The sequence below is a fragment of the Salvia splendens genome, chromosome 13 (genome assembly GCF_004379255.2).
Source record: "Salvia splendens isolate huo1 chromosome 13, SspV2, whole genome shotgun sequence".
Lineage (NCBI taxonomy): Eukaryota > Viridiplantae > Streptophyta > Magnoliopsida > Lamiales > Lamiaceae > Salvia > Salvia splendens.
The window spans coordinates 18,703,010-18,718,161 of NC_056044.1; the positions used below are offsets into that span (position 1 = coordinate 18,703,010).

At 35.7% G+C, this 15,152-nt stretch overlaps 1 protein-coding gene and 2 long non-coding RNA genes across 10 annotated transcripts; all 3 read left to right on the forward strand.

The window, feature by feature from the left end:
- The first annotated feature begins 870 nt into the window (after positions 1-870).
- On the forward strand, positions 871-9,479 carry LOC121762536. Of its 7 annotated transcripts, XR_006042234.1 has the most exons (8): positions 871-1,074; positions 1,598-1,756; positions 2,743-2,799; positions 2,926-3,125; positions 3,295-3,358; positions 3,491-3,616; positions 6,701-6,765; positions 6,834-7,669. XR_006042234.1 is itself a non-coding variant. In XM_042158442.1 (6 exons), the coding sequence occupies exons 2-6, from the start codon at positions 1,652-1,654 to the stop codon at positions 3,548-3,550; spliced, it is 486 nt and encodes a 161-aa protein (XP_042014376.1). In that variant the 5' UTR covers positions 871-1,074; positions 1,598-1,651; the 3' UTR covers positions 3,551-7,669. The 7 variants fall into 7 exon arrangements, 2 of the variants coding, with proteins under 2 accessions (XP_042014376.1, XP_042014377.1); XR_006042237.1 differs by adding an exon at positions 9,324-9,479 and having other exon boundaries at positions 2,702-2,799; positions 3,491-7,853; XR_006042236.1 differs by adding an exon at positions 9,324-9,479 and having other exon boundaries at positions 2,702-2,781; positions 3,491-7,853.
- A 115-nt stretch (positions 9,480-9,594) lies between these two features.
- On the forward strand, positions 9,595-10,818 carry LOC121762541. Its single transcript, XR_006042242.1, has 4 exons — positions 9,595-9,668; positions 9,937-10,065; positions 10,239-10,330; positions 10,757-10,818. It is a non-coding gene; the product is annotated as an uncharacterized LOC121762541 (long non-coding RNA).
- A 651-nt stretch (positions 10,819-11,469) lies between these two features.
- LOC121762538 lies at positions 11,470-13,793 on the forward strand. Of its 2 annotated transcripts, none has more exons than XR_006042238.1 (5): positions 11,470-11,652; positions 11,780-11,994; positions 12,701-13,045; positions 13,203-13,302; positions 13,392-13,793. It is a non-coding gene; the product is annotated as an uncharacterized LOC121762538 (long non-coding RNA). The 2 variants fall into 2 exon arrangements; XR_006042239.1 differs by having other exon boundaries at positions 12,716-13,045.
- Positions 13,794-15,152: the final 1,359 nt, after the last annotated feature.

A 15,152-nucleotide genomic window follows, 5' to 3' on the forward strand; every position in this document is an offset into this window, starting at 1 on the left:
TCATTGGCCCATCATGGAATTACTCACGGTCCCAAAGAATTATCCTTAATAGTTAAAATTTTTGTTGATTAAAGCTATATTTGAATTCCTCTCAAATTTCAGTTGCCATTATATCTGGTCATTTTTATTTTATCAATCAATTTACTTGTATGATATAATGTGTGCTCGGGGGCCTCCTTCCACCCTTATCTCTACAAACAAGTTGGAAGTCAGAGCCATTTTAATAGACCAATATTTTGGCCATTCAAATGCATTTACCCTACAATAACAATGATATAAAGTGTTAAGTATGCTCATTAATTTTAGGGATAAAAGTGTTAAATAGCATTTAATACAATATCAATAAAATACGTGTCAAGCATTGGGAAGTTTTTCATCCAACAATTCTTGGGTGTATCAAACTCAAATATATGAATTCATTCTTTGTTTTCTTGGTCAAATTCTTATTTTGCTTCCTCACGACAGTATCAAACACGTCTATATATAGAATTCCTCAAAAATTTCAATTGCCGTTATTCAATTTGAATTTACTTTCCCCAAATCATAGATCCCCAAATGAAGGAACCAATTCCCGTCGGCACCCTTCCGCCTTTCTCACGCCGGTGACTACACTCCATCACCGGTCCGATTTTCTCCCCAAACAATTCGACGCAGCCTCTGTTCGGTCGATTAAAGCTATTTTGAATTCCTCCCAAATTTCAATTCCGCCTGACCATGACCGCCCACCGCTACTGCCGTCGGTCAATAGCAGCCGGCACCGACTCTCCTTTGCGCATACACTCGCTGGACTCGCTTGCAGACAGCGGCCTCCGTCGCTCCGGAGCCGCTCCCTCCGTTCCAGTTGCACTCTCCTCGGTCTGGAATGCTGACGTCGCGCACACCAGCCGCCGCGTCGCAAGGCTGTCATGCCATCAGTCCATCCGTCGGATATCAGGTGCCGCCGAGCGGTGAGAGGCACTCGAGAATCCACCGAGCAGTCGCTGCCGTCGGGGTCTCACTTCGGTCGGTGTCATTCTCCAGCCATATCGGCTGCACTGTCAATTTCGTTGGACTGCCGTGGACTTCTCGGCTTAGGTAAGTTTCCATTAATTTTTCAGTTTACAAATTTTATCTTCTTGTTTGGCTAGATATGTTAGGGAGTTAGATTTGGGTTCATGATATTGGGTTTTCTTCTTGATTTGTGAAGCTAATAAACTTGTTGTGATGTCCAAACATTCTTGGGTTGATATCGCTTGTTTATTTGTAGATTGGTGTTATCCCTTTGAGCATTTATCTTAAAATTTGGGCTCAGCCATTGTGAAAGCTAGACCCACTGACTCTCTATTTCTCTCTCGGTTTTGGTGGTGAAACAATTGTGTGATAGTGAAACTGATTGGGAATAGGTGCATATGTATCTATCTATCTATATATATACTAGAACTGTAGTTTGTTGGGATTTTCGGCAGAGGTTAAATCTGCAATTTCTTGGCTTGTTGTATCTGGGATGTACTCATAGAAACTAATAGGGTTGTTGCAAAAGTTGTTATTTATGTTATAGATATTGTTATTGCTATTTACACGTCAGAATGCACATGTTGGAATCACATGATTATTGCAGGTTGACTTGGAAAAATTTGCAAGGAATCTTCCTCTTCACCTTATCGCAGCGATTATGGTTTGGGAAAAGGAAAAATCCACGTTCAAGTATTTGCTATGTGGAATTCTTCTGTTGCATTCCATGTGTGATCTTGCCTCCCGGGTGCCCAAAATTGAACAGGTTATCGGAAGTGATACTGAGCTATCTATCATCATATCAAGCAGATGGCAATGCTCTATTTTTTTGTTGATTTTCAAAAGACCTATATTACACTTATAATTGGATTTGTGTGCTGATTGACGCAAGACAACAAACATAAACGGATGGATAGAAAATCTTTATTTTGACTTGGTTGCTTTACTAGCGACCTGTATTCCTTCACTGGTTTTTTTCCACTACATCATGTAACAGTCTGCTTGTTTTCGCTTTCCTTTTTTTGCTTTAGGTTGCTTCTCATTTTTCATTCTCAATATTATGAGATTTGCAGTCAAGAAACTATTGTAATACATGGAGGTTTAAAAGTATTTTAACATGTTTTTTTCTAGTTATCCTGACAACCTTTCTGCTTAATTTCCTCTAGTCTTCTTTAACTGCAGTTGCTAATGTTTTTGCATAAACCACAACTTCCTAAGATCATAAACTCACCCATCATTTGTATGATATGAGGTACTTAATGCTTTATAGGTTTTTTAGTTCCACCTCTCCTGAGCCCTTTTAGCCTTTAACTTTAATAACTTTGATTCACAGCTCCTTATCTTCACATTGATCCTAGCTCTTTCTTAATTTATCTTCCCTGTTTATGTACTTGAAAATATAGTCATTCTCAACTTCTGGCAACATATTTGTTACGTGTGTTATGATGTGGTTATATGTGTATACATCATCAGTATGTCCCTTAATTCATATATCATCATATGTTTTCTTCTGATATTGCTTGATGATGTGAAGATATCGGAAGAACAACTGATTGACCTGGTCTTTTATCTGCTAGTTCTACTTGGAGCATACATACAAGTCAATATTCATTTCCTTATCCGTTGTTTGTAGATATGTACTTACTACTTCGTATCTAGGAATATCACACCATTCCCAATGACATGATTCTTTTTCATGCGTCTCTCATAGATTGCAGTCTACAATTGTTGACGGTCATTGTTTCTTCACAGTACCAAGAGGTTGCTCTAGCATTGACTGCATATTACAAGGTAGCAATCCAGGATTTGGTGAGAACTGAGAACATTAAATTACTAGTTTAATGTTATAAATCTTCCCACTTCATCTTCTTGATTGTTGTTATTTCAAAGTGTTATCAAATTATGTTGTGGCTGAGTAAGTGGAGTTGGTGGCAGGTGTACATATGCAAAGAGGCAGCATTTGCTGCGGTTTGTGTAGATGTCAAGTATCTGCGGACCAACGATTCATCTAGAAGTGTATCCCCTACTACTGAAGAGACCTTGAATCACCTCGGCTGCAGTGTGATTCTTCTCTTCAATTTCTACAGTCTCTGTGTCAGCAAAAGTTATTTCGGGAATGCATTGTTAACAAACAGGTTTTTCTAGATTTTACCTAGTCATCTGATTAGAGATTTTACTGCCTGAAAGCATTGACATTTCTTTAATAAACCTGCTTCACTCACCACATTTATCATTATGTGCATGCGTGCATTCTGTACTTAATGTATTTTTAAGGCTATCTAAGATTGACAATCTTCTTTGTAGGTTATTTATAAGTCAATTTGAGTCCCGAATCGTTCGTGCTGCATCAGAAGATAATTTATTCCATGTAAAACCTCTCTTGCTTAGCCTGTGGATATCATTCATCCTTTTCCATAAAATGTTAAGTGCATCTGTTTTTATCATAATATATCTGTTGTGTTCTTGATAAGATTTTAATGAAGTTTGTTTCTTCTTGCAGGAGCTTGGGAAGCGGTGGATTGCAGGAGCAACTAGCTTCCTGTGTTGGACTCGGCCCTGATGAAAAAAGGAGTAGCTCTACTTCTCATCTTTGTAGTCGTCAAAATCATGGTCTTTGAGGATTCTGGTAACTCTACTTCTAATCTTTTTCAGGTGTTGTTCGAGCCCGTATATACTCAACTTGGGATGCTTCCTACTTATACATGAGTGCCTAGCTGCTATTTATTTTCATTCATGCCTGATATGTTGATTTTTATAGAGAATTTAAATGTTAATTGACATGTTATGATTAAGAGTAAATTTCCGAGAGGTTGTCTCACAACTCTCTAATCTGTGCATCTCCCTAGTTTTTAATGATTTCATACACATCACCAGTCGATAAACAAAGGATATTAGCTTCATAAATATCCAAAAATTGCCCTAGTACTATTCTACTTTGTAGTGAGGACGAAAAGCTTCCACGAACAGTGTTTCACCACTTGTTATTTGTGTGTGCATGCTAGATTTTCTCTCTATTGATTGTCACTACTTTCACCACTTTTTTATGGGTTATTAGTGTAGACTTCGTTTCTCTCGAGGGTTGGTCTATAAACTTCTTGTTGCTTACTAACTTCTGGAGAACTAGGTTTCCCGTGCTTCAGATACAGTGACAATAATGTTCTTTGGTGCCCGATTTCTTGAGCTAAGGAGAGAGAACTATTCCGGTTTTGAAAAATTAATTCAAAAAGCCATAGGGCCGATCAACTGAATGAGAGCTTTATGAGTTGCAATCTTGTTGATATTGGTGCATAAAAATGATTTAGGCAATAGGACTAAAAGCCTCATATCCAAATTATCACATGCCTAACCCTACATAAACCACTAGTGAGCCGGTTTGAGCCCCAAAAGCCTATTTTCTTTGTTGAAAATTTTGAAGTCACTATATTAGCCTACTTATTATATCCGTTTGTTGGCCTATATTTTCTACCCTAGTCACTAAAATTAAAGTGCTAGCACATTATTGGGAGGGTATTTATGGTGGCAAGGAAAAGATGGAAGTCATGGAACATTCATTAGGTGGTATTCATTTATATTGAGATACAAATGAAAAAACTCTCTCTTCAAACAAAAGTAAAATAAAAAGGCAGCCTTTAATGTGTAAAAAAAAGCCAAGGCTTGAAAAAATAAAAAATAAAAAGGCAGCCTTTTTACGTGTAAAAAAAGCCAGGGCTAGAAAAAAAATAAAATAAAAAGGCAGCCTTTCATGTGTAAAATAAAAAGCCAAGGCAAGTAAAAAAATAAAATAAAATGGCAGCCTTTCATGAGTTAAAAAAGCCAAGGCCAGAAAAAAGAATATCGAGCGAAAAACAGAAATATGCTCAAAAGAATAAGATCACTTGGTTTAGAAGGTAGAAAAATCTCCAGTTTGGGGTGTTGAGCTGTCAGAATTTTGTATTTTAGTGAGATGGGAAGGATGTTGTGAGGGATGTGCTAGTATTTTAAGAATGGTGATAAGCTACTTATCCAAATATGATCACACCTTTACCAAAAGCCCCGTTACATCCAAATGAAAAGACCTTTTGATTTAGGCATCATATTGACTTGTGAGCGATGAATTTTGCTTGATTTTGGGAGAAAGATCTTATGTGCTTAAAATAAAGAATAGCTGGAAGAACTTCTCTTTATGAATTAGCGACGATGGTTTGAGACTCCCAAGACATAAATCGAACTAACATTGAAGCATTGGATGCCTAGCTCTTAGGGAATTAGTTCGTGTACAATTCATGTTCTAAAAGTTTTACTCGCGAGTGAATTCGGGCTCAACCTAATTTCTCTAAATGATTCGTGTGATTTGACGTGAGTTGAAGTAGAGGATTATCTAATTTCTTGTGAATGTGCTTATTTATCTAACTTGCTTGAGGGCGAGCAAGACTTATGTTTGGGAAGTATTTGATGTGTGTGGGTAATTGTTTGGGAAGTATTTGATGTGTGTGGGTAATTGTTTAACTTGTTATTACATAATGGATGGAATGGCGGGCAGTGTACTACTGCTCCGGTTCAATTTTGACCACCTCACTATTTATTCCAGCGAGTTGAAGGGTATAAAGTTGCAACCAATATTTGCTTCAATATTCAAACATTTATTTACTTTAGTTCGATATTTAGTGTGTCATTTCATACTAAAGCCATCAATGAAAAACTACTGCCAAATCTTTATGATGCTCTACACTTGTTGGTACCTGATAAAATTGGGGTTGGACTTGCTTTGTCTAATTCTGAAGAACACAATATCACCACGATACCAGGATGTGTGGTTAGTTATTCTCTTCTTTGTACATACATTTAGACATAATTTTTTGTTTGTTGTAGGAAGTGGAATACATACAACAGTTTATTATTTTTATCTCCTTGGAATTCTTCAACTTGTTGCACTAAACCTTAACCCTTTTCTTGGCTGTATTTAGGAAAGACTTTCTGTTTGAGTCAGATTGCAGAGCTGCTGTGTACCAATCCTGTTGCGTTTGAGGCTACTGAGATAATTCAGCATATTCTTGTGCTACTCTTAGTCGATTTGAAGGCCTCTCGTTCTTGCAAATGTTATCTCTCGTGGAACTAAAGTGTTTTCCGTGATAGTTCCTACTGCATAAATAGACTAGAAAGTACTTAGTCGATCCGAAGGTCGAGGGTGGTAGGGGGCGACTGAGTTCTTAACTTAAAAGATGAGGGGGAAAGGGTGGAAAACTGAAGGGGTGGAAAACTGAAGGCACAAGTCTATTTATTGATGAGCTTGCTTTGTGATCTTTTGTTTCTTGGTTGTTGCGCCTATATTTTTCCTACTTATTTAATTCATTCTTTGCTGCATTTTGCAGTTTTATAATTGATCTGTTACACATATTATATTTTTGTTTGTTATAATTGATCTGTTACATACATTTTATTTTTGTTTGTTATACTGTGCCTGACTTTTTTCTACTTTTTCTAATCCACTTTTTGCTACCTTGCACCATAATTAATTAATACATACATAGCATCCTATTTTTCTTTGTCTCATATGTCCTGTACAAATATGTGCTATATAAGTGTTTCTTTGATATGTAAACCCCATTGATTGTCAAATCTTGGATTCTTAATATATATGTTAAATGTTTTTATAGGCTCTTTCCTAGTTACTTACTACACACATTTCCTTTTTACTTTGGCATTCGGTTTGCTGTAATTGCATCTAAAAAAGAAACCGTGGGCCATGGAAGCTGGTTGGGCACTCAATTAGTGTCAAGTAAAGATACTTTCTATGAGGTTAGTGTTGCCACTACTGTAGCAGAGTGACTGACCTTTCTCATGATTTTAATATTTTTGCAATGCAGGAATGGAAACTGCAGCTTGTTGCCACTATGTACAATACATGGAATCTAGACTACTTCGATTTCTGTATATTTGGTCAAGTTCCTCAACAATTTAATTTAACTTAACATCTCTTATATGCCAGTTCAGTAGTTTGTACATAGTCTACTGTGTTTGAGTTTGTTTTCTTTACCTGTCCGTTTGATGATTATGATTGATACAACAAATTTTGGTTTACTGAGTGAACATAAGAACAGATTAATAGTGTTGTAATATACTATTCAACTTAACTATGAATTGTAATGTTACCCCGTTCTAAAATTTTCAGCTTGCCTGTAATGTTTATCCTTTGTGAATGTTTCTGCTTCAGGATCAGTCAATAAGCGTCAACTTGTGACTCACCATATGCTGTGTATTGCTCTACGAGCTGCTTTAGATGCTTTAGGGAAGCTTGCAAATTCAAGTGTTTGTTCCTTCCTAGGTTATTGGTTAATGTTATTATTGTGAATTTCAGTCTAACCTTGGATTTATGACATTCCAATGTTTTCCTTCGGGAGAAAGGCATTAGAGCAGTTTCTGGACCATCTCATTCAGTATCACTGCTCTTTTTTGACCACCTCACTATTTATTCCAGCGAGTTGAAGGGTATAAAGCTGCAACCAATACTTGCTTCAATATTCAAACATTTATTTGTTAAACCTAACTTTAGTTCGATATTAAGTGTGTCATTTCATACTAAAGCCATCAATGAAGAACTTCTGCATAATCAGTCTGATGCTCTACACTTGTTTGTACCTGATAAAATTGAAGTTGGTCTAGCTTTGTCTAATTCTGAAGAACACGATACCAGGATCTGTGGTTAGTTATTCTCTTCTTTATACATACATTTAGATATAATTTTTTGTTTAGTTGTAGGAAGTGGAATACATACAACAGTTTATTATTTTTATGTCTTTGGAATTCTTCTACGTGTTGCACTAAACATGTAACCCTTTTCTTGTCTGTATGCAGAAAAGAAATTCTTTTTGAGTCAGATTACAGAGGTGTGTGCCAATCCTGTTGCACTTGAGGCTACCGAGATAATTCAGCATATTCTCATGTTACTCTTAGTCAATTTGAAAGCTTCTCTGAGCATTTAGATTCATTCTTGCAAATGTTATCTATTGTTCAACTACTAATGTGTTTTCCTTGATAGATCCTACTGCATAAATAGACTAGATTGTACTTAGTCGATCTGAAGGTCGAGGGTGGTAGGGGTTGACTGACTTCTTAACTTAAAAGAAGCGGGGGGAAGGGCTGAAGACAGAAGGCACAAGTCTATTTTTTGCTTTTTGAGCTTGCTTTGCTTGATCTTCTGCTTCTCTGTTGTTGCGTCTATATTTTTCTACTTATTTAATTCATTATTTGCTGCCTTTTGCAGCTTTATAATTAATCTGTTACATATATTATATTTTTGTGTGTTATTATACTGTGCCTGATATTTTTCAGCATTTTTTAATCCACTCTTTGGTACCTTGCAGCTTTATAATTAAGGCATACGTAGTTTCCTATTTTTCTTCGTCTCATATGCCGTGTACAAATATGTGCTATATTAGTGTTTCTTTGATATATAAACCTCATTTATTGTTAACTCTTGGCATATTAATATCGGTTAATGTTTTTACAATCTCTTTCCCAAGTACTTATGAGACACATTTCCTTTTACTTTGGCATTCGGTTTGCTGTGTTGCCACTACTGTGGCAGGCTGACTGATCTTTCTCATGATTTTAATATTTTTGCAATGCCGGATTTAATGACAATGTATGGAATCTAGACTACTCTGATCTCTATATATTTGATGGCATGATTTTTTCCGTTGAAGTGATCTGTTTGGTCAAGTTCCTCAACAATTTATTTTGACCTAACATCTCTTATATGCCAGCTAGGTAGTTTTATACATAGTCTACTGTGTTTGAGTTTTTTATCTTTACATGTCCGTTTGATGATTATGATTGATAAATCAAATTATTGGTTTACATAGTGAACATGGTCCCGGATAAATAATATTGTAAAATACTCTTCAACCTAACTATGTTAATTGTAATGTTACCCTGTTGTAAAATTTTCAGCTTGCCTATAATGTTTATCCTTTGTGAATGCTTCTACTTCAGATCAGTCATTAAGCATCAACGCGTGACTCGCCTTACGCTGGGTATTGCTTTACGAGCTGTTTTAGATGCTTAGTGGAAGCCTGCAGATTCAGAAGTTTGTTCCTTCTTAGGTTATCAGTGAATGTTATTATTGTGAATTATAGTCTGACCTTGGATTTATGACATTATGATGTTTTCATTTGGGAGTAAGGCATTGGAGCAGTCTGTGGACCGTCTTATTGAGTGGCCACAGTACTGCCATCATATCCTATACTTTGCAGCATTTATAGAGAGGGAACTAACAGTATTTCAGCGGCTTATACTGAACCTGATGTTGGCCATAGTGCCAATACTGATCACCGACGCGGTTATTTTGGTTTCAGATTGCAGGCCCACCATTTTCTCTGATCGGACCCGGCAGCATATTGTGTGGATTAGCAATTCCCTCTTCGATCTCACTACAACAGAGACCACCAAGTTCTCTAGATGAGAGTTGACTCCTAATTACATGAAGCCATCACAACACACCTACCCTTCCTAAGGCAAGTAATAGGGTCTTTGTCTTCTTTGATGTAGTTCACTTGATACTTTTTTCTATTTTTACCTTGTTTTTGGCTTTATTTTTGAGAGCTAATCTACTCAAACCCACAATGCAGTCACTCAGTGGTGCTTTGCTGTCAATACAATCTGCCTCGTCGGATTTACCACGGTCTTCTAGATCAACCTCAGTAAGTAAATTATGACGTTTAACTGTGCTACTTTCTCTCATTGTGCGCTTTATGGATTACATTAACATTGGGACCGGTGTTACAACTATGAGAAGAGAATTTTCTCCCTTGTTATGACTTAGTATATTACAAGTTCTATTAATAGCATATATAACTTTATCCCATTGGTTAACTAAAATCTCACACTTCTGAATTCTTTCTTCATTTCTGATTACTTTCTCGTTTTCCTTTCCCCCCCTTTGTTTCTTTATTATTTGTTTTAATTCAGGAGTAGTGGGGCAATGGAGGCGTTCTGATTCTGGTTCAGGCCGTCATGAACTTAAAGTTATCGGGCTCAGACAATATTTCCTCATACATGGCTGCTATCTCCCGCCTAAAATCTAAAGCTTTATCTATTGTGAGTGCACTTTCCAATTAAGATAAATTGATATATGTCTTTAAATCTTACAACTGTTGGTAAAGTTAGCACACCTTAAAAATTTTATGTGCTTGTGCTTGTACTTGTGCTTGGTGTGGTTGTGTGAACATGCGCTTAATTCTTTAAAGTAAGTGTGATTTTTTTTGCTGCAGCTTTTGAAACTCTGTGAAGCTGAAAGTGTATCATACCTAGATGAGGTGGCTAGCAACACAACAACTCATAATATGACAAAGTTGGACTCGAGGTATTGGTTTCTAAAATCAAAGCATCATGCAATTTCTGTCATAACTCTGAGAGAGATACATATTCATTGCATTTATAATAAAAGAGATTTCCCAGACCCTTTAGATCTATTGTTACAATTACATTGATAATCCAGCAAGTTTTGTACTCTAAAAATGAACTGAAATAATCTTAAATGTACTGCAGAAATTTAACACATCGAGAAAATCCAAATACGACACATTTCCAACTTTTTCTTGTGATGTTTAACTACTTATTAGTAATGCCTAGTCGCAATTGGGTCTATAACAAATATTTATAGTATTTACTGTACAATAAGCATTGCAATATCTGCACTATGAGAAGATTTTGCCTTCTATACATATGTAGTTATCAAATTTTTCATTTTTCCTTACTTGGTGCTTTCATGGGCATTTGTTTTGTATAGGTTCTTGCATTGCTGGTAAAAGCTTGGTATAGATTCAAGACAGTTATATGCTCCCTCCGAGGCAAGTTACCAGACTGGAACTTAATATAAACCGCTTGGCAGATGTCGTCTCAGATGATTCAAATTTTTTGGCCATTCAAATTTTAGCTTTCTCATCATTTTATAAATTTGATCATTCTATAATTTTTTTGGGGATTGGATCTCCTTGAGGAAACCCTTTGGTTACTTGCATTTTTCTGCGCTGTCCTTAGTATTATGTGTTCAGCACCTTCTACCTCCTCTTATGAATACAATCGGCAACATATAGTTTTTGGTATCCTGATGATGAGAAAGCTGAAATTCATTGTGCTGAAGAATGACATGATTGCATCTGCACAGCAAGTTCAGTCTGCAAAATAAGTTGCCTTCAGAAACATTCTGGCATCTGAGAAGATTAAGAAAATTAGCTTGGTTCCAGAGCATTTGTTAATAACAAAGCTCTGAAGTATTTGTTAAGATTTACCTTTTCCTTCTATGGTTTAGGGTGTTCAATACATTTGGATCTATCGCCTAGGTTAATCAATAAGATTTGTTTTGTGTGCATTTGCATCCTTCTGGTGTTATCATACATGGTTATGTATGTGTCTCAGTGAGAAAAACTCGATTGTTAAAGATTTAAATTCTATCATCTTTCATGGACTGATAACTGCTTGGTTTCCTATGTGCAGGTACTGGCTGCAGTCATTAAGGCAGGTGTTTCTAGAGAGCATGAAATCCTGGCTGAAATATGAGATGTTTTTTCTTTCATTCGCAAAATGGAGCCCAGAAGAGTGATGGATCCGATGCTTGTCTCTCGTGTTAGGATTTTCTATATAATGTCACTGCTTGCTCGATCACCAGAGCTACAATCAATTAAGGTGCCCTCCCTGTCACGTGTCGATCTACTAGTTGAATAGACAAATTTTTCTACTTGAGTGAAACATGAATTCTTTTAATATGATAAGGCATTGAGTGTAAAAGTGAAAATGTCTTTTGTGATGTAAGGTTTCTCCGGTTGAGCGCTTTCTTGAGAAGCCAAATAATGGACGTAGTAGAAGCTCTAGCCGTGGTAGCAGCCTTGGAAGATCTCCAGTTCATTACGATTCTAGTTCAAGGAATATGCTGGTTGGGGACCAAATTTAAGGTTCAAAGTAAATATAAAACCAGAAAAGAAGTCAAAGTTGTCATCAGTAGTTCTGAAGATACGTGGAATTGATCAGGTAAATTAGTAATGTTTTCCTTCTTGATTCCATTTGTACTCATCACTAGATTTAATGTCTTTTCCATTCTAGCATGTTTATGTTATTCTTTATTTGTACTCATCACTAGATTTAATGTCTTTTCCATTCTAGCATGTTTATGTTATTCTTTATTTCTGTATAGATGAGTTACACCTCTCGAACAACTGAAGCCTGAATACGCTACTAAATTGAAACGATTTCCTTATAATTTCATTAGCAAAGCAACAAATCCACACACAGTGGATGGGCGGGCTGTTCTAACCTTGTCATTTCAGAAGCAAAGCAACAATCAATGATTTTTTTATTCAGGGAGTGGTTTTGGTACCTCGAGATTGTTAGTTTTGTATTATTCTTTCGTACACTTTTTAAAAATATATAGCATTTCAAAGTTCAAGCCTGACCTTAAGATAAACTGCATAAACGTAAAAAGGGAAAAAATGGGAAGAATATGCCCTTAAGTTACCTCCTCCTTCTTATCTTTTTGTTCATCGAAGAGGATTTAGCTATTATTGTGTTTCTTCAGTTGGTGATGTCTATTATGTTTGCTTTCTATTTCCATTATAAAAGCATTATCTCAGGTCTTTTGCTGATTTTTTACAATGAATAAGTGAGATCAATGATACTCGAATAAGTGAGATCAATGATGCTGAGCAGTGTGTTTGATTCATCTCATTTATTAAAATAGGAGACCTGGCGACAGCATATTGCAGGTGGAAAGCTCAAGGAAATAACCGAAGAAGCAAAAATTTATTCAATTGGAAAAAAGGCTCTTGCGGCCCTTTTTGTTCATACCCCTGCTGGCGCGCTCCAGCGTCAAATTCGAAATTGGCTTGTAGAGAACTTCGATTTCCTTTCCATTGCTGATGACATGGCTGCAGGAGCAGCTGGTCAGCTGGAAATTCTCTCTACAGCAATAATGGATGGTTGGATGGCTGGACTTGGTGCAGCCCAGCCTCCGACTACCGATGCTCTTGGACAGCTGTCTGAATATGCCAGATATCTTTATACTTCACAGCTGCAACATTTGTAGGTATGTTCTTACCATTTTCTTTAGATTCCCATCTTTTTGCAGCTACGGACAGATTGCCATTATCTAGTTCTTTTGCTGTATGTTTTTTATATTGTTTATAGTAATGTGGTTTGTTATGGTTCGCATACTGATATTTATGGTTATATTGGTCCATAAGGATATTGCTGGTACTTTGGCGACTGAAGCAGCGGAAGACTCTGCTCAAGTAGCTAAGCTAAGTTCAACTCTTGAATATTGTTGATCACAAGAGAAGAAAGGTTTGTATCATAGCGCGCTGGCTCTCTTTATCTTGGTTGCCTCACTTCTCAAATACTGAAATTCCGCAAACACCGTTTACTCGAATTAGATTTTACAACAAATGAAAAACGACGCGGAGATGTTAAATTTAGAAAGTGGTGTTGCACCTATTCGGAATCCTTCCACTGTTGTTGAAGATGCAAGGCTAGCGTCGTTAATCTCCCTCGACAGCATACTGAAGCAAGTCAAGGGTTTTCATCTTTCTCCAATTTCTCCTCTTTTAACTTTCTGACAGATGTCGTCTCAGATGCTTCAAATTTTTGGTCATTCATCATGAAGTGTGTTTATAGTGTTTGTATTTTCTGTATGTAATTTGTGTAGTGTTTTTTATAATGTATGTGTAAGTGTGCGTATTTGTGTGGTGTATAGAGGTGTGCAATGTGTATTGTGTGCTATGATGTATAGTACATAGTACGTACGCAGAGTTATTCATTATTTTTATAGTGCGTCATATGTTTATTTGTGTATGGTGTGTGTGTGTTTTATTTATAATGTGTTTTGTGTATTTTATTTATATCGTGTTTAATGTTTGAAGTATGTACCATGTGAGAAATTATGTATTTTATTTGTGCATTTGTTGTATAGGGTATAAGTAGTGTATTTTGTATTAGTATTTGTAGTATGTGCAATGTGTGTATGTATTTATGTTGTGCTTGTGTTTTATGTATTTTATTTATAGTGTGTGTAATGTTCGTAGTATGTGCCGCGTATGTATTGTATGTTTTATAATATTGTGTGTATTGTTTGTTTTATATTTATGTGTTTAAAGTGTGTGTATTTATGTAGTTATGGTAGTGTATGTATCTTGTGTATAGTGTGTGTATTGTGTATTTTGTGTGGACTATGTTTATTTTGTGAATTGTTTACTAGCTTGTATTTTGTATATAGTGTGTGTAGTATGTGCATTATATTGTTTGTTTTATATGTATGTGTTTAAAGTGTGTGTATTTATGTAGTTATGATATTGTATCTTGTGCATAGTGTGTATTGTATATTAGTGTGTGTATTTTGTCTGTAAAGTTTTTATTTTTGTGTAGTGGTGTTTAGTATGTTTATTTTGTGAATTGTGTACTAGTGTGTATTTTATATATAATGGGTGTAGCGTGTGCAGTCCTTTTAATGTTTGTGTATTTTATTTATATCGTGTTTAATATTTGTAATATGTGCCACGTATGTATAAATTGTGTATATATGTGTATTCTATTTATAGTGTATTTAATATTTGTGGTATGTACCGCGTATGAATACTAGTATAGTGTGCGTGGTGCACCACTGTGTGTATTGTGTACTTTATGCAGATTGTATGTGTATTTTGTCTATACAGTGTACTTAAAGTGTTTTATTTTTGTGTTGTGACTTTATACGCGTATTTTGTGTGTAATGTGTGTATTATTGGCAATTCATTTAGTGTTTGTGTATTTTATTTATGTTGTGTTTAATATTTGTAGATGTACCACGTATGTATAAATTGTGTGTATTTTGTTTGTACAATGTGCGTAAAGTGTGTTATTTTTGTGTAGCGTTTTATGTATAAAGTGTGTAGTATGTGCATTAGATTTAGTGTTTGTGTATTTTATTTATATCATGTTTGTGTATTTTATTTCATCTTTAGTATGTGTATTTTGTGTATAATATGTGAAGGATGTGCAATCCATTTAGTGTTTGTGTATTTTATTTATGTTGTGTTTAATATTTGTAGATATGCCAGGTGTGTATAAATTGTGTATTTTATGTATATATTTGTTGTGTAGTATATAAATTGTGTATTTTGCATTAGTATATGTAGTGTGTGCAATGTAGGTATGTATGT

Bases quoted from the DNA above. Each gene is read 5' to 3' on its own strand.
- LOC121762536 (XM_042158442.1), top strand. From the start codon at position 1,652: ATGGTTTGGGAAAAGGAAAAATCCACGTTCAAGTATTTGCTATGTGGA. The intron at 1,757-2,742 runs GTTATCGGAAGT...GTTTCTTCACAG, and splicing joins GGGTGCCCAAAATTGAACAG to TACCAAGAGGTTGCTCTAGC. The intron at 3,359-3,490 runs GTAAAACCTCTC...TTCTTCTTGCAG, and splicing joins CAGAAGATAATTTATTCCAT to GAGCTTGGGAAGCGGTGGAT.